Consider the following 24,029-nt stretch of genomic DNA (forward strand, 5'->3'; position numbering starts at 1 on the left):
TCAATTATATTGAGTAAAACAAATATAGATACCCAAAGTAGCATGCAATCCAAGCAGTAAGAGTTTTCGGAGTGGCCCTGGTGTTATCACAATAAGCGTAAGCACTCTCAGGTTACTAAAAGTACTTTGTAAATAACCAGCCACAATAGAAGGTAGTAAAATATTTAATAAATAAAAATTATTTGAAACATATACACTGAATAACTGATTTCAATAAACCACAGAGTTTCACACAAAGGAAATTATGAAAATAACACTAGGATATGTTTCACACTGATAAAAGAAAATCTCTAACTGTAAATCACTGTCTAAAGATTAACTGTCCTTGTCTAATCTAATCCAACTCTGCAAGGCAAGCTGATACTCTTACTTCTGCAAGCAGAATAAGGATATATGTCCACTCTTCAGGCTGTTGTCCATTCCTCAGTAACTGGAATAGAAAATCCTATTATTTCTGCTGAACAGCTCTGGAAAATTCTGAGTGATAAATGCTGATCTGGAAAACAACTACTGAACTCAACTGAACAACCACTGCACTCTACACTCGAGCTGACTCAGAACCTGATTTTTATAACAGAATCTTTTAAAATGTCACAGAAGGCTGTTGCAACAATTCTTCTTTCTTATTTCAGACTTTTGAAAAGTAAACAAAAACAGCTGCTGTGGAGATTCCATTCCTTTCAGCTCTGGCACAAGATGATATCACTCTAGGTCAGCTGACTGGCCACAACCTGCATTCAGAATTCTTTTTAAAAGACATGCACATTTGGTCAGCCAGAAATACTCTTGATTCTAACATTTTATGTAAACCAAAGTAATCAAAAAGCAAACTTATTTACAGAAAAATAGCTAGTCATGCTAGCATTTATAAGAGACAAGAGCTGCACACTAAATCAAAATACTTATTTTTGCTATTTGGGGACTAAATATTAGTCATTCTTGCCACCTATTAGGTTCATCAAATTCAGGGTTTGGACTCTGGTATAGTATTAGATGGGTGAGATAAGAGCAAGACGGAGTCTAAGAGCCTTGATTCTACTTGTGGAAACTGATTTTTTTAACTAGAATGTTACATCAGTGTGGAGAAGCTTGAGCAGCTGTAGGAAGTGGAAATGCATAGGCGAGATGTCAGGCTGCATCTATGCATAGCATAAAATTTTGGACCAGTATCCTCAGTTGAGGTGTCCTCTCCTATTTTTTTTTTCTGAAGTTGTGCCATATGAAAAGCCCCAAGCAGGTGTGGGGCTACTCATAAATCTGTCACTGAAGGCTTTGCAGCTGGAAATTTCACTGGTAGACAGTCAGGAAATCCTTCTATGTGGCACACCTTGTTACTAAGGGCTTTTCATGCAGAAAAAAGGAGGTCATTGTCCCACTGTACGCATCCCTCATTAGACCCATTATAGAATTCACTGTTTGGTATGTACCTCTCAAGACATTTGCAACAACTGGAAAGGCCACAGAAATACCTCACTAAAATAATTACAGGCCTAAAGCAGATGCTTTACGCTGACCGCCTTAAAAAATTCCAGCTATTACTCTGTCACATATAGTCTACTCAGAGGCGATCTCTGCTTAACATACAAGGCCATGTCAAACCCAGAGCTGTTGGACATGCTACACTTAAATCCCAATCCCTCAAGTCACACGCTCCAGGGATCTAAACCTTGTCATCTCAATAAACAAAGCATGCTGGAGGGATAGGTTCCTGACCCAGAGACTCTCCAGACTCTGGAACAGACTGCCCATACAGGTCAAGCAGAGTGCCTCTTTGGCCCTCTTCAAAAGGAACCTTGACGATTGGATGGGAGAAAGGAAATTCACCCCGGCGTTCACGTCAGTCGCTCTGCTAGACAGGGGTCCGGGGAAGTAAATAGTGTGGAAGAAATAGCCAGGGAATTGTTATGGTTAGGCTTGTAGGCCAATAGCATAGTACCAACCTTATGAACCTATGAATAAATCTGGGGACACTGATCCTAAATGGGCTTTATTCAAGACCTCAGTTTATAAAGGTACCAGCAAGGAGATGTAGTTTTCTGCCACAGTGGTAATCCTCGGAACTGTCAGTAATTAAAACTGACAAGTTGAAGTTGATTTCCAGGCATTGGCTATTCTGGACAGCCCAGAAGCCTGCAGTAACAGCTGCTGCCAAAGTAGAAGCATCATCACTGGAGGATTTTGGAGAGACCATGGATATGGATAAAGGCAGGTCTGTTAAGATTTAAAGACATCCTAGCAAGCTTGTCTGTATCCTCAAGGAGGAAGGAAAGACCTCACTCTGGGTTTGCTAAGCAGTGGCATGGAAGGTCTGACCACCACTGGTTGAATGTCTAGAACTGAAAGTAACATTCTGAGGATACTTTTAATTCAGTGGACATGCCATTCAGTCACAGGCATTTCTGAATTCTTTGAGTTAGGGTCTATCATTGTGGCTGATTTCACTACAGAATTTGGAGGCCTGTACAGTATTACATTCACAGGAAAGGATATGATCCAGCCATTGAACTTTCAGTGAGGAAGGCACTGAACTATTGCGATTCTTTTGCTGATGCATCTTTCCAGCATTGTATGGAATGCGAAGCTAATACCTTTTTGTTAGCAAACTGGGGAATGGTCCCAATTTATATGAAATGTGAAAGTATAGAGGAATCCCATAGTTCTGAAGAATAGTATACTGGATGATAGCAGAACCTTACATTCAAGAGAATTGACTCAGACTATATCTATGCCATGGAAGAATGAGACCGCTCCTTAGCCATGTGTGATTGATTGTTTGAGGGGCTATAGGAGTTTGGTATATTTTTTATTGTGGACTTTGTGTATGCTTATGACTGCATACCATGGCACATGTTGTGGTAAGTGCTGTTGGGCAGTGTGCTACCATGGCTACTACTGCATGTTATCAGGTTCCAGTATGAACAGTGAGATTTGTGTTTATATTCTTAGCAGTAAATCAGATTTATTGGGGGGGGGTTGGACTTCATTAATGGAGCAGTATATCAATGTTCATGTTTATGATTTTTATGGACAGGATATTGAAATGCAGCTGAAGTTTGGAGGGTGCGTGGCTTGGGCAACTTGAGGTGACATCCCTCATCACAGCTGAAGTTGTCTTTTTAACCATATAATTACACTTTGCATACCTGAGTGCAGAGTGGCTGAAATGGGAATTTACCCCTCAAAAACTGAGGCCATGGGACTTTTCCAGAAGGGGGTGCACTGTTTTCATGTATGGGTGGGGACAACAACCTGCTGTAGTGAAAAAGTTGAAGTAAATCAAGGTTTTTCCTATGAGTGGTTGCCAATAGAAACATGAGTCTGACAAAATAATTGGAACAAGCCACTTTCTAGTCATAAAGTGAGAGCCAAGTTCCTGAACAAATCTATATCCACCTCATCATCCAGTCTGGAGTTGATTGCAAAATGTGTTTATGGGTGTAAGTGGTATATATTTAAGATCATGCGTACATCCAAGAAAGCTGAGGAGGTAAGTGATGAGACTGAGTACAGGCATTGTTCATCCAATTTATGAAAACCCTGGTGAGGTAGTTCTGGCATTTTATAAGGTTGTCCTTTAAGGCAGCTCCCCTCAGGAACTGCTGTAAGGTGGATGCAATATATGGTGGAGGAACTTCATCTGTCCGATAACCTGGGAATGCATAGGGATCCCAAGAATGATCTGGAATCTTTGGTTGGAAAAATAGAAGTTTGCTCTGACCCTGTTCAAGCTTCAGTTTCTGCAGCCCCAGGGAAAGCAAAATAGCTAAATTGTAAAAAGCATTTCCTTATGTCATCATATCACCTACATCTCTGTTTCTAATATTTATGCTAACAAGAATATAGCAGGCTTTACTGTTTGTGTTAATGTGATACAAAGTTCTAATAGTATGAAGCATGATCCAAATGTGAAATTTATTTATTTATTTTATTTTACATTTGTTGACCGGGCTGGTCTAGCTGGATACATGTCCTTTTTCAGTAGAGGCCCAGGGAGAAAAGCTCCAAGAAGAAGAGAAGATACAATTCATATACGTACAGAAGTAAATATTATTAACATATAGACACAAAAAAAAACAGTTGGCTTTACATACTGTTGGATAACAGGCACAGAGCTTATATAGATAATCTAACATGGTTACATTGTGCAGCCTTGGGGGAAAATTGTTAACTCTGGGATGGGAAGAGGCTTAGGTGGTCCGGGACATTTGGAGTTAGTCTGGTTTAGTGCAGGGGCATAGCCAGTGGGACTTAAGGAATTCTTTGAGGTGATTTTTGAATTGATTAAGCGAGGCCATGAGTTTTAGGTTGTTTGGGAGGGAATTCCAGAGCTTTCCAATGGAATTGGCATAGAGAGCATCACCTCCAGAGTTGTTAGATTTAACGGTCTGAACCTGGACACTTTTAGATGATCTGAGGCAGGTTAGGTTGGAGTAGGGGGTAAGTATTTTGCTCAGTGAGGGGGTTTTGTCTGGTTGGTTAATTATTTTAAATGCCTCAGTGAGTTGGTTGAGTTTGAGAATATTGGGGAATTCTAACCATTCAAATGTCTTTAGGTTTAGGCAGTGGGTGGGTGCGATAAGGCATTCCTGTTATGAATCTGGCTATATGGTTATAGGCTGTAGAGAGTTTATTGAGCTCTCTCTTGTTGAGGAAAGAAAGTATCGGGGAGGCATATAGAAGGGTGGAGAGGAGATGAGTGCGAGCAATAGTTAGTTTGGTGTGTGGAGTTAAGAAGTTCTTTATTCTATACATGGAGCCGAGTTTCTTGTTTACAGACTTAATTGTTAGGCTGACGTGCATATCAAATTTAAGCTTGTGGTCAATGGTCACACCTAGTAGTTTGGTGAAGGAGACAGGCTCTATGATGGTCCCATTGGTGGAAATCACGTGGAAGATTGTGTTATTGGCATTTGGAGGTTCTTTTCCTTGGGAGGTAGATACAGAGGGGAAAAATAGTAGTAACTTGGTTTTAGTAGGATTAAGTATGAGTTTTAATTCTGAGAACCATTTTTCGACTATAGTAAAACAATACTGGGTTGTAGCTTGGAGTTTGGTGAGAGAGACGTCGGAGCAGATCAGGGTGGAGTCATCTGCATATTGAATGCAGGTGGCTTTGGGGATGACTGAGTGAAGATCATTTATGAAGACAGAGAAGAGAAGGGGACTGAGTATAGAGCCCTGGGGAACACCAATATTATTGGGGAGTAGGTCAGATAGCCTGTTTTGCCACTGGACAGCTTGTTTTCTACCAGAGAGGTAAGCATTAAACCAACTTATAGTTAGGTTGCTAAGATGTAGGGTTTCCAGGGTGTGGAGCAGATGCTGGTGATTGACCATGTCGAAGGCTTTCGATAGGTCAAGAAAGAGAGCGGAGGATATTAATTTATTATTGCGGTTGTTATTGACTGAGTCAACAAAGGAGAGAAGGGCAGTGGTTGTGCTATGATGGGGGCGAAAACCATGTTGGGTGTTAGACAAGAGACTATTAAGGGTAAGGTGGTTTAGGAGTTGTTTGTGAACACACCGTTCCATAATTTTGGCTAGTGGAGACAGTATTGCTATGGGTCTGTAGTTGGATGTGTCCGTGGAGGTCCCTCCTTTGTGAAGAGGGATGATATAAGAGATTTTCCAAATAGAGGGAATGGTAGTTTCAGTTATGGTTCTGTTAATCAAGATTGATATGGGATAGGCTATGGCATCTGACGCTATTTGTAAGTATTCGGCTGGGAGTTGGTCAGCCGCCAGGGTGGTAGGTTTGAGTTTTTTCAAAAGAGTACGAATATAGGAGGTAGATATTGGTTGTAAGTTAAAGGAGGGGTGAGTTGGGTCATTAGTTAAAGTTACGGATGAGGGAGTAGAGGTAAGCTGACTGGCTAGGGACTGAATGGTCTCTGTAAAAAAAGAGTTAAAAGTGTTGGCTATTTCTTCTGGATCTTTCCCAATGAGTTTCTCTGGGGTGGGGGTGGTAGATTTGCCAGGATGGAGGAGGTTATTAAATCCAGCCCAAAATTTCTTTGGGTTATGCTATGTTTATCCTGGAGGTGACAGAAATATTGTTTTTTATCTGTAGTAATGGCTGCTGTTGTTGAGTTTCTAAAACATTAAATGAAACCATAGACAGAAATGTATAAAATAAAATCCAACTTTATTACAGTAATGTTTTAGTGGAATTCTTTTATTTTATTTCTACTTTTGTTAACCAGGTAAGGATGCTGGTCAAAACACCCTTTTCAGATGCAACCTTGGCCTTGAAGATGTACAATGACAAAACTTATAAAAAGTAGGCATTGCAATAATCACATGCAGTTATGTAATAAACTAGAAAATATAAATAATACATAAAAATGAAATCAGAGAAATTAGAGTAGACAATATGTTAAAGATAAGTCATGTACATACCAACATCGTCTAATATGTGGAATAATTAAAAGAGGGAGCACAGGAAAGGACTAGAAGCAAATTCTGGAGGACTGCCTAGTTATTACTACAGGCTGATGTTAGAAGTAGAAGGCAGAGTGCAAAACTAGTAAAAAAGCTCTAAGGAAGAGGAACAATAGACTGAAGGGACTAGCAGAAGTAGAAAGAATAGTAGCCATGCAGTAAGAGGCTGTAGTAGTCCCAGGAAAAGGGTGCGGTATTAGAAATATAAATTAGGATAAACAAACAGTAGTAGGGCTGTAGATTTAAAATTGGTCAGTTAAAGGCAGGACTGTAGGAATTAAATAAAACTACTAACTAGATATAAGGGTATGAAAGGTAGGAATGCAGATTTTAATCATGATTGTTAAAGCAATGACACAGGGATTTCTTTGGTGTGATCTGTGAGGGATTTCTGAAGATAATCAAATGTGGTAATCTGATTTTTTTTTTTTTTTTTTTTTTTGGAGTTTGTTGCAGTACTCTGGTGATAATTTGGCAAAGGTCTTTTTCTAACACAGCTTAAGTGTGCACTGTGCAGTGCTTTTTACAGGGAGATTGTAGGCTGACATCCTGAATGTGTAGGTGTTGAGTTCCTAATATTTTTTAGTAGCAGGCAATAATGGTCATTCAAAGGGTGTGACAACACTGCTCCATCGAGGCAGAAAATATTCACTTTAAAAGTAGAAGAATAAAGGTGCATTAAAAAAAACATTTACAGCAACAGTGTGATGCTTCCCTGAGTTGCCTCAGACTCCTCATTGACCCCAAACAAGGGTCAGAGAAAGCCAAGTGGTAGCTTGCTTGCTTCAGTATACCTCCAGCTGTAGGGAAGTACCAAAAAGACTTTGTGTTTTATTACCATTTCACAACTCACACACGTTATTGTCCACCATATAAATGCTTGTAGGTAGATCAGTCCTTAAGAAGTGTATCCATCTCTATCACTCGCGTAATTTTGATCGTACAGCATTATATTTTTAGGCATGTTAGTTCAACCTTATAATACAGCTTGAATGTATTGTTACTTCTCGTTTCATCACTTATCTGCTTTGACTGACTGAAATTTTAATAAGAATAGTTATGCTTCATCTAAATTTGTGAGCACAGCCCCACATTCAGGAATTCTCTCTCTTCCTTAGTAGCCCTCGATTGCTTATCATAACTGTCATATAATTATAATATAAATTATCAGTAAACTCTTTGCAGTATTATATATTCATTTAGACTAAACTTGCAGTCAATGTTTGAACAAACTTCTTTAAGCAACATTTTTCATGAATGAGAAATGATGGATTTATAAACAGACTTGTAACACAGTGCTTATAAATCCTATACAAATTTTGTCCCTCCTTTTGTCGAAGGAATCTCCTCTCAAGGACATCGACAAATATATTTGTGTTAAAGATATTACATGTTAATCAATTGCAAAGAAAAAATGTTGGAGGAAAAAAAAACATTTGCATCACTGGCTTTCTAATATAGTCTATTCATTGTTATAAATGCTAATGTAGCATATAGAATTTGTATTCTGAGCCACAAAAGGCACTTCAACACTCTTTCCATGTCAGATGCAAGACATTCGGAATACTTTAAAACAAAGCAATGAAATCACTTTCATAATATTTAAAATATTTTAGTCTCTTCATCAATTCATAAATTAAGATTTAAATCTGTTAAATCGGTTAAGTGGTCAACAGATCCAGATTCCAAACTGACACTGTTAATATCACTTTGCAAAGAAAAATGATTATATTTTCTTTCTATTGTCAATATGCGCAACAAGAAAATCTTGCCTAAACATATTTTAATTTTTTAGTAATATATTTTGTGATTATATCAATCAAGTTCATAAGAAGTTTTTATTTGGACCATCACCATCCACCCATTAAGCATATGTAAACTCTCCTTTGTCCGTCTTGCTTCTGTCCTTTAACTTCCACAGTACTCATTATCAGTCACCTCAGTAGAGATGAACTCTTCCGTTTCCTCAGCATCATTATTGGTTAAGTTCTTTCAGTTTTTTTCATCACCATCTTCATATTTGGGAATGCCTGTCTGCCACCTGGGAAGAATACTTCCAAACCCACTAGAAAAAAAACATCGGTTTATATTTCTCTTCAGTATTCATCGATCCTTCCATAAACAGTAACGTCTACTTCAGTGTAGTGTCATAACAACTGTGGTCTAAAAACACTGGTCGACCTTCTCCCAAACATCGTTTCCCCAGCTGCCATAATTAACACAGAATTTGCTCCTTCTAATACCATGACATAAATTGTACAAAAAATGTGTTCTCTGTTTGCTATATTTTCTTTTAAAGTTTAGGGCAATCTGTATGCTGTTTCAGCTCCGGCAACTCCTTTGCAAACTCTGTGTGCAATCTATTTTTTGACAAAATCTAACAATTTGCCCCTTTGTCATTTTCAGATAATCCAGTCAACCTTAAATTCTTCATCCATTCCTTATCTTCTAATGTTACTAACTCTTGATCAAAATATTCTAATTACCCAAAATGTCTGTACTGCTTTGTCATTTACATCCTGCGCCTTTTACTTTATTGGCTACTTCACATTATATTCATTATAAAGGATTTCAGAAATAGTAAATTCACAAACCTCAAGTAATTTTAATATACCTAACCAGCAACTGTGATGATTCACAAGTCGAGAAATATTCTTCTAATATTTTCCCAGTGCCCTTCGTGTTAAGTAAAAAAAAATCCTTGTCTGCATCATTGCAGTTTTCATGTTGGGCTGCAAATCTATCTGCCTCATTGTTTCTTCCAAAATCATATCTTCTTCCTTCTATGCCATTTCTTTCTCCATTGTTGTAAGCAGGGAACTTTCATACATCAGTACTATGAATTTCTTTTGAATGAGCAACTTTGAAGGGCACAAAATACACTATTTTAATCTTGCAAGATAGCATGACCATCTGAGACATCTAATGTGAAGTATAATAAGCCTTCCCTCCATAAGTATTTAAAGAGTTCACAGCTGGACTATTTTCTTTGCTTTACAAAAATATACTTTATATTTTTCCATTTAGCATAGCTTTTAGCTCTTCTAGTTGTGTGTATGCATACCCAGTCGACTAAAGGATATAATCGCAGTCTTAAACCTTAAAGATACTTTCATGCTTGGCCCACTCCTCCTCTCTGTGTATGTAATTGTGAGAAAGTCTAATATTCTTGGAAAATGTTTTTTGTTCTTTCAAAGAAAAATGCATATGACATTATTCTAAAGCTGTACTCCAAGATAAACATGAAAAAGGTTGTACTGGATTTTTTAAATAACAGTCAAAAACCTGAGAGGACAATAGTACTAAACTTTATTAACACTTAACTATATCACTGCATTTTTGTCCGCATAAAGTAGGACATCATCACATAAAAAAAAAAAAACATGCAAAAACAATCTCCTTGTATACTTATTCCATTTCCCAATTAAGTAGTTAAACTGAAAAGGAATTAAAAAGGAATCTTGTTAACCCTTACCTATCCAACTCTCATGACACTGCAATTTTAAAACAATCAATATTACATCCCTCTTTTATGGTTAACACTATAAAATGTTTACATCCTTCATTTATGGTTTACACTATAAAATGTTTACATCCTTCATTTATAGTTAACACTATAAAATTGGGAATTGCAATAAGTATGATCAGAATTAAATGGGGTTGAATTAGCTTATTACAATGTGTAGAGGAATTGAGCTGTGACTGTGGTCCAGGAAACTTAGGATCAATGCTTGGCTCAGATGTCTGTGGTGCAAGGGGAAGATGGATTTGCCTATCTTAGGTGGATGGTGTGAATATTGACATGCCTTTTGGTTAATCTAAGTGGAGGCAGGGGATACACTGAGGACATTGTCCAAAGGGTGACTGGAACACTGTCTGAGCTGTAATGGATGTGGGATGAAACACTGTCGCATCTCATTGCACAGCTGGTTTGGGCTGTACAATTGCATGCAAAGGGAGAGGAAGGTAGATTACTGGAAAAATGTCCATGCAGGAAATATGATGCTGCCTAAGGTGCCACTAACTTCTTACTGGCTCTGAGCATGGTCAGAAATGACAGGACAATAGACTTTATGTGGAAGGGCAGATCTTGGGGGGGGGGGTCAGCTGATGCTCAGCCACAAGAGCAGAAACAACCAAAAAAGGACTTAAGTTGTAATCAGAAATTGCATACACACATGCCATTGAGCAGTCATGCCCACTTATGGCATACTGACAAATTCCCAGTTATGTGATGCTGCTCTGCTCCGTGTTTCTCCTTATAACCCTCTGCTGGCTGTGCTGGTGTCAGCCCTGGGGATTGTACTAGGAAGACTTAAGGTAGGAGATATTGGAGCAACATCAAGCAGCTTATGGTACATAAATGAATATAGCTTTGTAAAGATACCCAGGCAAAACTGATTGTCAGACAGTTCAAGCATTTACTCTTGATTTCAGTGAACTTTTCTTCTCCTGGACGGAGTTTGAAAATGATTCACTGGAACTGGTGCTCTATCCTGACAAAAAATCCTTAAATATTTTGATTTTAAAATTTCAAAGTAATGTTACTTTCTGCCTTGTATATGTGATATCAGTACTTGACATCCTGGCAATGTATTATAGGTTCTTAAGTATGTACTGGGCTGGTTGCCCTTGAGCCATTTTAAGCCTAGCCAAATTCCCATTTTATGCTTGAAATAACATATCCCATTTGGTTATAGACTGGCCTTACCCATCCATGGTCAGTAATTTTATACTACCCCTAATGAGAATAGCTGGGATCATACCACAGATAATTTGAGGGGCCCCATGCATGGGATAAAGCAATTAGGAGCTGCCACTGTCCATTAGTAGTACAGGAGGCAGTTTGGGAGTAAATGTTCTGTTTTCCATCCTTAAATCTAAGTTGGATTTGAATAGTGGCAGGGATGAATTTTGGATTATGTGAATGAGGATTATGTTCCACAACAACAGTATCCTCTGCAAAATATACCTGTCCCTCCAAACCATTCTGTCAATGTTGCAGAAGAGGTTTAGATCTATAAACTGAGTATTTCTGATGCCATTTGACATGCTGATATGCAGTAAATCTGTTGGTAATGGGTCGGAAAATGCCTTACATGCCAGACACTAGTCACATTTTAGCAGTCTGTAGGATATTGTGTATAGTAACAGGGCTTTGAGTGAGTCCACGAAGGACATGTTGTTTAGGACATGTATCCTTAAGATATCTCAGTGGGCAATCAGTTGTTGTATGTGTCTATAAAGATACATGTCAAAAGGGGTATTGTATTCAGTGACTGGCTTAATGATGGCTATGTAAAGGGGGAGAATGCCATTCTCTAGACACAGTCCTTTGGTTTATAAGCTGTGCGATATAGAAGGATTTTCTTACAATAGACATGTGTTGGTCAAAAGTTAGGTCACTGTCCACATAACTTCCCAAATCCTGAACAACTGGGTCAACTCTTGGGGACATGTTGCCAGTGAGGTAGGTCCCTGGGGTAGATGACTTCCCAAAGGATACAGCAATGCATTTTTGGCACTTAGTTTCCATCCATGATTTTGGCACCATTTATTTGAGACCAGCCTTCTTGCAGGATGGCTAAGTAATTTGGAGATTCAAAGACTTATTCAATATCCCTTGTATTGTAAATGTCATGTGTCATATGTTTAATTGAGGGTTATGCAAGTGTTTTCAATTTGTTAATATATATTTACAAAACAAAATAGATTAAACATTCTATAATGAGTGGTTTCTTGGGGGGGGGTTATTACAGAAACAGGCATTTTCCCAGATTTCAACATAAAGTAATGTTGTAAATCAAAAATGGTCCATGATTTATGACAAAAATTGGCATTTCTACTTATTGTTTGATATGTATTAAGTAATGCCAGTGACAAAATATGAATATGTTGGTCGTATTTGTTTAAAGCAAAGATCAAAAAACTAACCACAGAATTAGTTTTGAGCAGAAATTCTGATTCCTTAGTATTTTGGACCTTTTTCCAGTCTACAGATCTGATTTCGTAGACCTTCTTGTAGATGAGATGTTAGTTACAAACACCAGAAAACTAAACCTATGTGTAATTTATTTTTGTTGCTATAGGCATAAAGAACTGACCAGCATCCAAAACTGTTCACATCCTATCACTACTGGAGATGTAGTCACTGGATGTCATTTAGATAAAGGCGAAATGGAGGACGTTGATGAAATGTGCTTGGAGGTCTTTGGTGAAGATTCAAAAGTAAATCCTGCCTTCCAAATATTACAAATAATTGAAATAGGTAGGTTGCAATATTTTCCTCTCTTTAGAGGAATAAATTCTTTTTCAGTGGCTATTGCTGTGTGGTTCATTTTTGAGGTTGCAATATTTGTATGCACAGCGACTATATATTTTAGATGTAACTTCTTCTGAATCAGATGGATAAACAGTTCTTCAGAATCAGATGAAAAAATGAGTTCTCAGACATATTTGTTTTACCAACAGTTGATGTGCTCTAGAGGTTTAAAGAAGCAAAACACTGACATGCTTAATGACAAAAAGGCAACACGAGACGAGACTGATTGAAAACTTTGAGATCTGAAGTAGGGACTTCATTTGTCAGTAACCTGTGGGGTCTTGGATCCGATATCGGATCCGAGCCGGCAACTTGTTTCATAGCTAATGGAGCCGAGCTCCTAGCTCCTCCCCTCACCCATAATCCCCTGCCAACCCTCTATGACCTCAGATCTAGTTTGCCGCGCTTGCGAGTAGCTGGGTTTTTCAGAGCTCTTAGCGACTTATTCAGATAAGTGTATTTTCTTCATTCCTTTCTGTCTATAAAGTTAAAACAGTGTGTAAGTGTTAGGCTCCCTTTATTATTTGTACCTTTTACATAGTTTTTTTCCCTCCCCTCGCTGGTCATTAGTGAGTGTGTGTGTGTTATTGTTTTGGGGCCTGTGTGCTTGTGTAGTACTTTTTTTCCCTCAGTATGGTAGAGGCCCCAAAAGCCATTTTTTCAAAATGTACCGAGTGTGGCCATAAGCTCTCCCCGGCTGATGGCCACACTCTGTGCGTTCGGTGCCTTGGGGTTGAACACCTCTCCTCAGGCTGTACCATTTATGCACCGTCCAACCCCAGGGCACTGAAAGAGCGGAGGTCAAAGCTGGTCCTGGTGGGACTTTTGCCCCCAGACTCGACTCCGGCCCCGGCTCCTCCCGTGGCACTACCACAGCCTGTGGTGATAGCCGCTCCTGCCCCCCATCCTTCGGCCAGGACTCAAACTCCCGCTAAAGCGCCGGAGGACAGGGAGGCCAGGAGGGAGAAGCACCACAAGCGGCTGGCTGAGGCCTCCACTTCGGCCCCGCCGGCTAAGCGGGCTTCTCCCTCCACAGCTTCTAGGTCTCCTCCTCCTCGGCTCAGATCTCCTTCTTTCTCCCCAGGACCCGAGGAGGAGGAGGCCCGATCTCCATCGAGGTCATCGAGGCGGCATTCCAGGCCTGCCTCGGTGGCCTCATCGAGATCAACTTACAGTATGTCAGATGCAGACTTGGACCGGATGATGCGAAGGTTCATCCAGGCCCAGCTGCAGATGGGAGTGCTCTTGCCTACCCCCCCCTTCGAGGGGGACCTTGATGCCCTTTTTTGCTCCAATTGCTGCTTCCCCGACCCGTTTCCCGGGTTCGGAGCATTCGGAGCCGGGCAGCGTCGGAGCCGACAGTACTTGGTACTTTGGATCTCACCCTGCCCTCGAGTCTGTCGGATCCGACCTCTCAGAGCCGTGGGCCGAGCTTCGGATCCGAGGGATTCAGTGTGCCTTCGGCTCCATCCAGGTCGGAGCACACTGGTCCTTCGGATCTGACTGTCTCGGCGCCGGTTCCGATCCCTTCATCGGATCCGAGTGGGAGTCGGCTCTCGGAGGCCAGGGAGAGCGGTTCCCCCTTGACCTTCGATGTAGTGGAGAGGGCTCTGTCGAGAGCATCTGGACCGCCGGCCCTTGTCTCGGCTCCACCCTGCACTCCCTCTCTGCTGGGCCAGGCTTCCATCACCCGGCCACAGGGACAGCCTGCTTCGATGTCCCAGGTTGTTCCATTGGAACAGGATGTTGCTGGCGAGACCTCCTTGGACAGCCCCCCCCGAGGAAGCACCTCGCAAGCACAAGTGTAAGAGGAGGCACGTGGACTCCCCTGAGTCCTTAACCGAGGACATGGACTTGGATGAAGGGGAAGGCTCCCCAAGATCACCCCCTGAGGATGTCTCCTTTGGAGACATCATGGAAATGCTTAGGATCAGAGGTGGGTGGTCTGCCCTCAAGGCTTCCTCCGAGTCTGTGTTTCTGAAGGCATTCGAAGCAGGCCCGTCTACCTCTTGGGTGTCCCCTCCGGCCGACCCCCTGGTGGACGTTATTATCACCAGGGTGTGGAAGGACCCGGACACCGTGGAGCCAGTCCCTAAATGCCCGGACAGGATACTGAGACCCCCCCGCAGACCGGTCCCACTGGAGCAAGGGTCCCCCCATAGATGCCATGTTGATGGCGGCAGCCACGAAGAGGGAACTACCTCAGGAGAGCCCCTCAGTCCATCCACCAAGCAAGGAGTCCCACTCGATGGATCGCTTAGGGAAGCGAGTTTTTAGTTCAGCGACCTTTTCGGTAAGGTCCCTGAACTATATGGCACAAGTCATCAGGATGCAGCGGGATCTTATCAAAGAATACGCTGCCTCCCCCCCGAGTCCATGTCGGCGGAGGACAAACAGTTGTACTCCACCCGAATGGCCACTCTGAGATCCATCTCGAATACCTCTATGCGGCTATTGTCCCACGCCACCAAGGGAGCCGCTAGAGCTGGCGGAGCGGGCCTAGTCATGAGACATCAGGCCTGGCTCCGGCATTGTGGAGCCCTTTAAAGCGTCCTTTGCCGAATGCCCTTTTCGATGGTTCTGCCCTGTTTGGCAAAACAGTTTGCGAGACGCTAGTCCAGAGCGAGAAGGATGGGAAGACGTTGTCTGCTGTCTGTGTCCGCTTCTCTGCTCCCCAGCGGTCCTTTTTGAAGAACCAAAAGGGTCAGAAGAAGATGTGGTTCCGGAAATCGCAACATTCCCAACCCTCTCCGGACAACCAGTCCTTCCATGGCAGAGGAGGACAGGGAGGACGCCGACCCAGGGGCAGAGGGGCTCCCAGGAACTTTGGGTCCAGAGAATCCTTCTTTGACCAGCCCATGCAGCAGCCCTGAAGTGTTGCCCAGCTGCTCCACTCTGGAGGCAGTCGGGGGGCGCTTCTCGGAGCACCTAACGGCATGGGAGTCCATCACGTCAGACCGCTGGGTGCTTTGAATTATACCCAGAGGGTACAAAATTCCAATGCTTCATGTCCCCAAAATCAGGAACCTCCCCGATGTACCACCCAATCAGAGGGAGGCTGCAGCAGCAGAAATCCACCAGCTGCTAGGAAAAAGTGCCATCCAGCCCGTCCCCCAAGACCAGCTCGGATTATGGTTCTACTCCAGGTTCTTTCTGGTGCCAAAAAAGACGGGGGACTTGAGACCAATTCTAGACCTTTCCCATTTGAACCTGTCGGTAACCAAGGAAAAATTCCGAATGGTCACTCTTCAATCTATTCTCCCTCTCCTACGGGAGAACGATTGGATGTGCTCTATAGACCTCAAGGATGCGTACCACCACATTCTAATGGATAGACGATCCAGGAGGTTTCTCCGCTTCTGGCTGGGAGCCAGTCACTACCAGTTCAGGGTCCTTCCCTTTGGCCTCACCACAGCCCCCAGGGTGTTCACCAAGGTGTTAGCAGTGATAGCGGCCCACCTGAGACTACAGGGAATGCAGGTCTTCCCGTACCTGGACGACTGGCTCCTGACCGCCCCAACAAGGCATCTACTTTGCTCAGCCAGAGATTACTTTCTCTGCCTAGCCCTCCAATTAGGCATCACGATCAATGCGGACAAATCTTTCCTTGCTCCGACACAAGTCATAGAATTTATAGGAGCCAGAATAGATACCAGATATCTACGAGCCTTCCCAACTTCGGAATGACTATGGAATTTGCAACTTCATGTGCGGGCCATCCTTCAGTCAGAAGCCCCACCGGCGGAATTGGTCCTGAGGGCGCTGGGCTCCATGGCGGCAGCGATAACGCTCCTTCCATGCACCCGCCTGAACATGAGGGTACTGCAGTGGACCCTTCTAGTGCAATGGTCCTTTCAGTTTTTTCCTCTCCATCACCCCATCGCTATCAGCAAGGCTTGCAGGAGGGCCCTGTTATGGTGGCTTCATGCTCCAGGTCTTCATACGGGCCGACCCTTCTGCACTCCTCCCCCTCTCACCACGGTGACCACGGACACCTCCCGCCTCAGGTGGGGGGGGCATTATTCAGGCAGGACAGTCCAAGGCATGTGGAACGATACAGAGACCTCCCTGCATATCAACGTTCTGGAGATGAGAGCGGTGCTGTACGCGTTGCAAGCACTTCAGAATCTCCTCCCCGTAGGAACTATTGCAATTCAGTCAGACAACATGTCTGTTGTCTGGTACATCAACAAACAGGGGGGAACCAGGTCCTAACCTCTGTGCCGCGAAGCCATAAGAGTGTGGGAATGGGCGATTTCCACCAACCGCTTTCTGAATGCAATGCACATTTCGGGGTGGGCCAACATCCTAGTGGACAAACTCAGCCGCACCATTCTTTCCCCTTATGAGTGGTCTCTCAACCCACAAGTAGCGAAGCAGATATTCGCAATATGGGGGCACCCCTGCTGCGATCTCTTTGCCTCTCCCTCAAACACCAAATGCGACAATTTCTTCGCTCGGATTCCCCCTCCAGGGGAAACCCCAAGAGATGCTTTGGTGCATGCTTGGCCACCCGGTCTACTTTATGCCTATCCTCCTCTACCCCTAATGCTACAGCTCTTACAGAAAGCCTCGCGGTTGGGGAGCAGGATGATCCTCATTGCCCCATTCTGGCCTCGGCAAACTTGGTTCCCTTACCTGTGGTCTCACCTAGTGAATCCCCCCTGGATTCTGGATCCCAGTTCGGATCTAATCTCCCATCCATCTGGCTTGTCGACCCCAAATCTGGACAGTCTGAAGCTGACAGCTTGGTTGCTCCAGTTCCACTCATAGTTAGGACTCCCGGTATCTCTTCACCAGTCAAAGCCATCCTCGTGGCAGCGCATAAACCTTCCACCAGGAAAGTGTACTGCATTAAATGGAAACGTTTTTCCGTCTGGGCGGAGCATCCTAATCTAGATCCCTTTACGGCCCCTCTTCCATCCATACTAGACTTCCTAACCGGACTCTTTCAGGAAGGCACTAGTTGCTCAACCGTCAAAGTACAATTGGCAGCCATCTCCCATTACCATGTGGGACATGACACAGGGCCCTTGATGTTGGCCAAATTGTGTAAAACTTTTCTCAAGGGTACTTTTTTCTCAAGGGTACTTTTTTGCTCAGACCCCCTATCAAAGAAGCCGTACCCCCTTGGGATCTTTCACTGGTTCTTCAAGCCCTAACTGCACCCCATTTGAACCTGCCGCTTGAGTGGATCTCAAATACTTGTCCTGGAAAACAGCATTCCTTGTAGCCATTACTTCAGCGAAAAGAGTTTCGGAACTTCAAGCCCTTTCTGTGAAGCCTCCTTACTTAATTTTTCATCCGGACAGAGTGTACCTCAGGACCAATCCCGCCTTCCTTCCCAAAATAGCATCAGAAACCAATATAAATCAATCCATAAATCTACCGGTCTTCTTTCCTAAATATCAGAATAAAGGAGAGTACAAGCTGCACTCATTAGATGTTCATAGGCAGCTACGTTTTTATACTCATAGGACTGCTGGTCACAGGCAATCCGTCCAGCTGTTCATTTCCTTTGCCAAATTCAATTTGGGGAAATCAGTCTCAAAAATCAGCTTGTCACGCTGGATTTCCCAATGTATTCTTTTAGCGTACCAAGCTTCTGGGAGACCCGCACCTGAAGGAGTTCGCGCACATTCCACTCATTCCATCTCTACTTCTGCTGCCTTCAAATCTACAGTTCCTTTGGATGATATTTGTTCGGCAGCCACTTGGGCCTCATCTCTTACCTTTATTAACCACTACAAACTGGACATAATTTCTAGAGTGAGAGCATCCTTTGGCTCTGTGGTGCTCCGCAGTATCCTTCCATGATGGCCACCCAAGATTCAGGTAGCTGGGGACTCTGTCCCACAGGTTGCTGACAAATGAAGTCCCTACTTCAGATTAAGAAGTTATGTACTCACCATAATGTTCCATCTGAGTAGGTGGCTTCATTTGTCTGCAACCATCCCCCCTTCCTTCCCCCTGACCTTCAGAATGGATCTATGTAGGTTGTTTATTGGAATACCCTTTTTGGATATCTATAGAGGGGGCAATCTTGATCTGAGGTCATGGAGGATTGGCAGGGGATTATGGGTGAGGGAGGAGCTAGGAGCTCGAATCCATTAGCTATGAAACAAGTTGCCGACTCAGATCCGATATTGGATCCAAGACCACACAGGTTGCAGACAAATGAAGCCACCTACTCAGATGGAATGTTATGGTGAGTACATAACTTCTTATTATACTTGAATGTCAGTCATTTCTAATTTGCCAATGAACTTTTAAGAAAATTCTTAAAAAATGTTTTAATCTTGTATCGGTGTATCTAAAATAACAAACCTAATTTGGCACTTCTTAAAACAACAAAATAATGCAAACAACATATAGACCTTTGCAAGCAAAGGACCTCTAAGCATATACCTGCTAGGGAGGAAAATATACCCAAGGCCCTAAAAAGGTTCTGTTTACAGGCATCCTCACGATTCAGAGAAGCAGCAAGGTACATTAGACTGTCTGAACCAGTAATCCATAACATGCTATGTTAAGTTCTAAACCTGGTTTCTCCCATTTTTATACTTTCATTTATGTCAATCACTTTATTTTCTAAAAATGGATGAAATCCTTTAAATATTGCTTGTTACATTTCCATTATGTAGAGTTATTAACACATCACCTTGGTTAAATGCTTTCTCTTGACTTTATAAAGATTTGTAGTACATCATTTCTTGTTGTGACATGAATAATGTGCCTTTGTTCATTGACATTTTATACTGCCACCTGTCCAAACAAAGCCAGAAAAAATTCCAAAAAGATCTGTACTCTGTATGCTGGACTGTACTTTTTCATCAGGTTGCCCTGTTCATGAAGTCTCCCTAGGCATCATTGAACTGTCAGAATAATGTACTTATCTCAGCTACCTGAAGTTCTCTGTGTTCTGTGACATCTTCAGTACCTTTGTTCCTTTTTTGTTTTGGAAATTATTGATTACAAACTGATAAAATGCAGCCTGCCATAAGTGATCAGTTTATCAAGTGCCTTGTACTGCATTCTGTTTTGTTTCCCTGAGTGTGTTATCATTGGGAAAGCCACTTGGACAGTAAGCCATCAGCTCAGGAATTTCTAGTTGGAAAAGCACAGCGTCTTTGGAAAAACACCACCAACAGCACATTGTGCTGTACAGGACACTGACTGTCTTTTGCCAATATTTTTTATAACAAGGATTCTCCCCATCCTGGCCACCTGGCTGTCCACGCAGTCTTTGCATGATGACAGCAAGTCCACTCTAAAAGAACTACCTGCCTTCCCACCAAGTTGAACCCAAAGTCTTCTACATCTCCCAAACTGGCAAACCCTCCCTCCATTCTAAAGGGATATTTTACTTGAAAAGAGCTGTGAAGGTTAGGGTTAACTAAATACATACCTGTTTTATTGCTGAATGGTACCTATGTAAAGTGTACTACTTGCTAGCAAAGACCACTTGGACCGAACCCATTACCTGCGCATTGTATCCCCCATCCTGTCTTTCACCATGCACACACTTCCCCACTTGCACCTGTAGAGGGCTGTAAAACTCCTGCAATCTAACTTCCACATTGGCTATTTCTACAGTTAAACATCCAAGAAATTAAGAAAAGACCAAACACCCCCGGTCCTTAACTGGCCCAGTCCCATATAGCCATATCTCTGTTCCACCATCCATAAAAAACATTTAGTGCAACTAAAAGGGAACAGTAGATAAGAGTTTCCTCACTAGTGTTATGTTTGTCTATCTGTTTAGCAATATAGGTGTTATGACCTGTCTGGTAGACTGAGGGAGCTACAACTGGTTTTTGCAGATCTCCTCCAACCAGTATGGTCCCCGCTCAGTTTTCCCTCACTACGCGCGGGCTCACTTTGCTCCTCTACCCTACCCTCATTACCACCCACCCCCACATCAATTACCTTTATACCTATACACCACACCCATACAGAGCCACACCCATCTCCATCATACCACCCAACCCTATCAAGTCTCACCAACTACCTTATAATCACAACCAACACCACACCTATCCCATCCCAAGCAGACCTCTCAATCATGACATTAACCAAATCATGCCTAAAATACCCAAACCCGCATACATACACCTCTTACTACTGCTGTTGTATATATCCATCCTCCCACTGTTAACCTCTGTCACCACCTACAAGAAACAACTTAATTATATCCATATACCAAGAAAAAACACTTCCACTAACATTATTACAACACACCCTCTCACTTAATTACTCCCGTACCTCTACCAATCCTCCTTTATCCACCACATTGCACATAGATTACAACCATCGCACTACCCATCCCAAACTACTTTAAAAAATTAAGACCCTAAATAAACTACTCAAACTCTATTTTTACCTCAGAGCCCAACTCATTAGCTGTGGTGATATACACCCAAACCCAGGCCCATGAAATCTAGGAGCCCCAACCCTCAACCTGAATATTACCCTACTCCAATGAGATAAATCCTTCCTCCTCATTTTAAATTTAAATGTCAGAAGTATACTAAACAAAGTCCACAACCTTCATGCACTACTCTCCTTTTACCAACCTGCGATAGTCATACTAATGGAGACTTGGCGTAAACCAGGTAACCACAACAATGAAATTACTGCACCAGGCTACAATATAATTCATAGTGACAGACTAGGTAAAAAAGGTGGGGATGTTGCACTACTGTATAAATGTCACCTCATCCTTGAGAAATTAGACATAACCCCTGACCTTGATGAAGTCAAACTCACTCTAACAAAACTAAAACTTAACACGAATAAACACATCAGCATCATATGTTGCTACATCCCTGCAGGCAACAATATCCCCCATTACAGAAAACCTACTAGAATGGATATCTAATTCCCTCCCTCATGAAAGCATAGTATTGGGGGACCTTAATATCGACTGGCAAAACTGCTCTAGTCAAAACCCGCTCTCCCATATTAACCTGCATGGCCTAACTCTAGTCATCACTTCCCCCACAAGAACAGACAAGAGAACCAAAGATCAATCCATACTAGACTGGATACTCCTATCCCACCCGTCACTGATATCCCTAACAGGGTGTCTACCAGACACCCTGAGTGACCACCAAGCCACATTTTTACTCAGATCAAAATCACCACAATTGACCCAAATATCTATGTGCCTAATTAGAAACAAAAAAACATTTTAACCGCTCCAACTTTATAAATGACCTAAAAAGGTGTAACTGGACCCCCCCCCAAAAAAAAAAGTACCTCTTGATGAAGCTGTACTATATTTCAGTACAACCTTCTTAAATACCCTTAACCATCATGCCCCTTCCAGAACAACAAGAATTAAAACTAAATATGCCCCCTGGTTAACCCCAGATACAAAAACCTTCCTCAAAAAAAGAAACAAAGCCTTGACCAACTACTGCAATAGTAAATCCCAATCCGGCAAACAAATATACCTTGAACTACGTAAAAAAGCCAAAAAAAATTACCAAAACAGACAAAACATCCACTACCAAAAATTACAGGATAAACACATGGGACAGCCCACAAAACTTTTCAGTAGCAATTAACTCTATTCTACAACCATGAAAAACAACCACCCCAACAACAAAAACAGATAACCAAGATGATATCCCCCAGGCAATTTAATGAATACTTTACAGAAACTATCCAAGCACTTAACAACCAACCCTATGACAACATCCCCACCCCTGCAAATGCACCCCCCACTCACAACAAACAGCCCCAAGTTCAGCTTCCACCCAGAACCATCCAAATCCATTGAAAAACTACTCCTTAAGCTCAAACCAACTTTTCTTAGCCGCCAGTAAATTACCCTCTGAATACCTCCAACTAGCCACAGAAGCCATAGCATATCCAGCCTCCATCCTAATAAACAGATTCATCTCTGAGTGTACAGTACCCCAGCTATGGAAAATATCACATATCATCCCACTACATAAAGGGGGTTACCTCCCTGGAACTCAGTAACTACCGCCCTATAGCCATACTACCCCCAATTTCCAAAATTTTAGAGAGTAATACACAAGCAACTAATGCAATACCTCCTAGAAAATAAACTACTAGCAACACAACAACATGGCTTTAGACTCATCCACAGCACCATCACTGCACTTACAGAATTCACCAACATTATCAATAGTCACAGAAACAATGGACTCCTTGTATCCACCACATTCCTACACTTATCCAAAGCATTTGATATGATTAACCACAAAAAACTTGTTCACTCACTAACAACTCTAAACCTTACCATCCCTGCCATCTCCTGGTTTAAAAACTACCTAGAGGGAAGGAAACCAGCTGTTATGTGGCAAAACCAACTCTCCCCTCTCCCTACCAGTCTCCCTAGGGGGTACCCCAAGGCGCTATCCTGGGGCCACTTCTTTTTACCCTCTTCACCAATCCGCTCCCATCCAGTATACCCAAAGCCTCAATAATGCAATATGCAGATGGTACCACAGTAATATGCGCAACCAAAACAATTGACATCCTTCAACTCCCTAACACAAGAATGCTTTTCCCCTAGCCGAAACTTGGATCACAAAACAAACCCAAGTAAAACAAAACTATTACTCTCTAGCTCCCATAGATCCACACCTCTCTCTGATACTTTCATCTCCTCCTATAACAATACCACAATCACCCCCACAAATCATACGAAGCTGCTAGGGGTTGAAAGAGATAATCACCTTAGATTTGACTCACATATTTCCATAACCATAAAAAGTACGTAAAAAACTTGGTCTACTCTATCACAATAAAAAATTCCTCACTGACCACTCCAAAACTACGATAGCCAGGACTCGCCTATTATCCAACTTACTGTATGCCTCCCCCGTGCTTACGAATATCCGCAAATCTGACCTAAACAAACTCGATAGTTGTTATAATAAGATAGCCAAATTTGCTACAACCTCTCCCATCAGAATGCATCACTGTGACTGCCTAAAAAAACTCAATTGGCTAGAACTACCACTACTACCTCAACTCAATCAACTATCATTAGCCCACAAAATAATACATAACTCTGATAACACCCCAGCCCTACACAAAGTCTTCAACTGTATACAACAACTAGGCCCTTAAGGTCTAGCACACAAAACCTCCTCAAAGTAACCAAATATAACAATGAGGCTGGTAAGTCTGTCTACAGCCACTATACATCAAAAACCTGGAACTCCCTTCCTGCCCATATAACTGACAACAAATCCCCAACCCAGTTCAAGAAACTAGTCAAAAC

General features: G+C 42.3%; 1 protein-coding gene across 1 annotated transcript in view; it reads left to right on the forward strand.

Moving 5' to 3' along the window:
- LOC122789982 (interleukin-13 receptor subunit alpha-2-like) overlaps positions 1–24,029 on the forward strand; it is a 764,082-nt gene that overhangs the window by 652,900 nt on the left and 87,153 nt on the right. Inside the window, exon 9 of the mRNA XM_044057489.1 lies at positions 12,531–12,709. Coding sequence (XP_043913424.1) covers positions 12,531–12,709 — 179 coding nt within the window. The remainder of the gene's footprint in view (positions 1–12,530; positions 12,710–24,029) is intronic.

Source organism: Protopterus annectens, chromosome 15.part0, assembly GCF_019279795.1.
Source record: "Protopterus annectens isolate FY-2018-M chromosome 15.part0, PAN1.0, whole genome shotgun sequence".
Classification (NCBI taxonomy): domain Eukaryota; kingdom Metazoa; phylum Chordata; order Ceratodontiformes; family Protopteridae; genus Protopterus; species Protopterus annectens.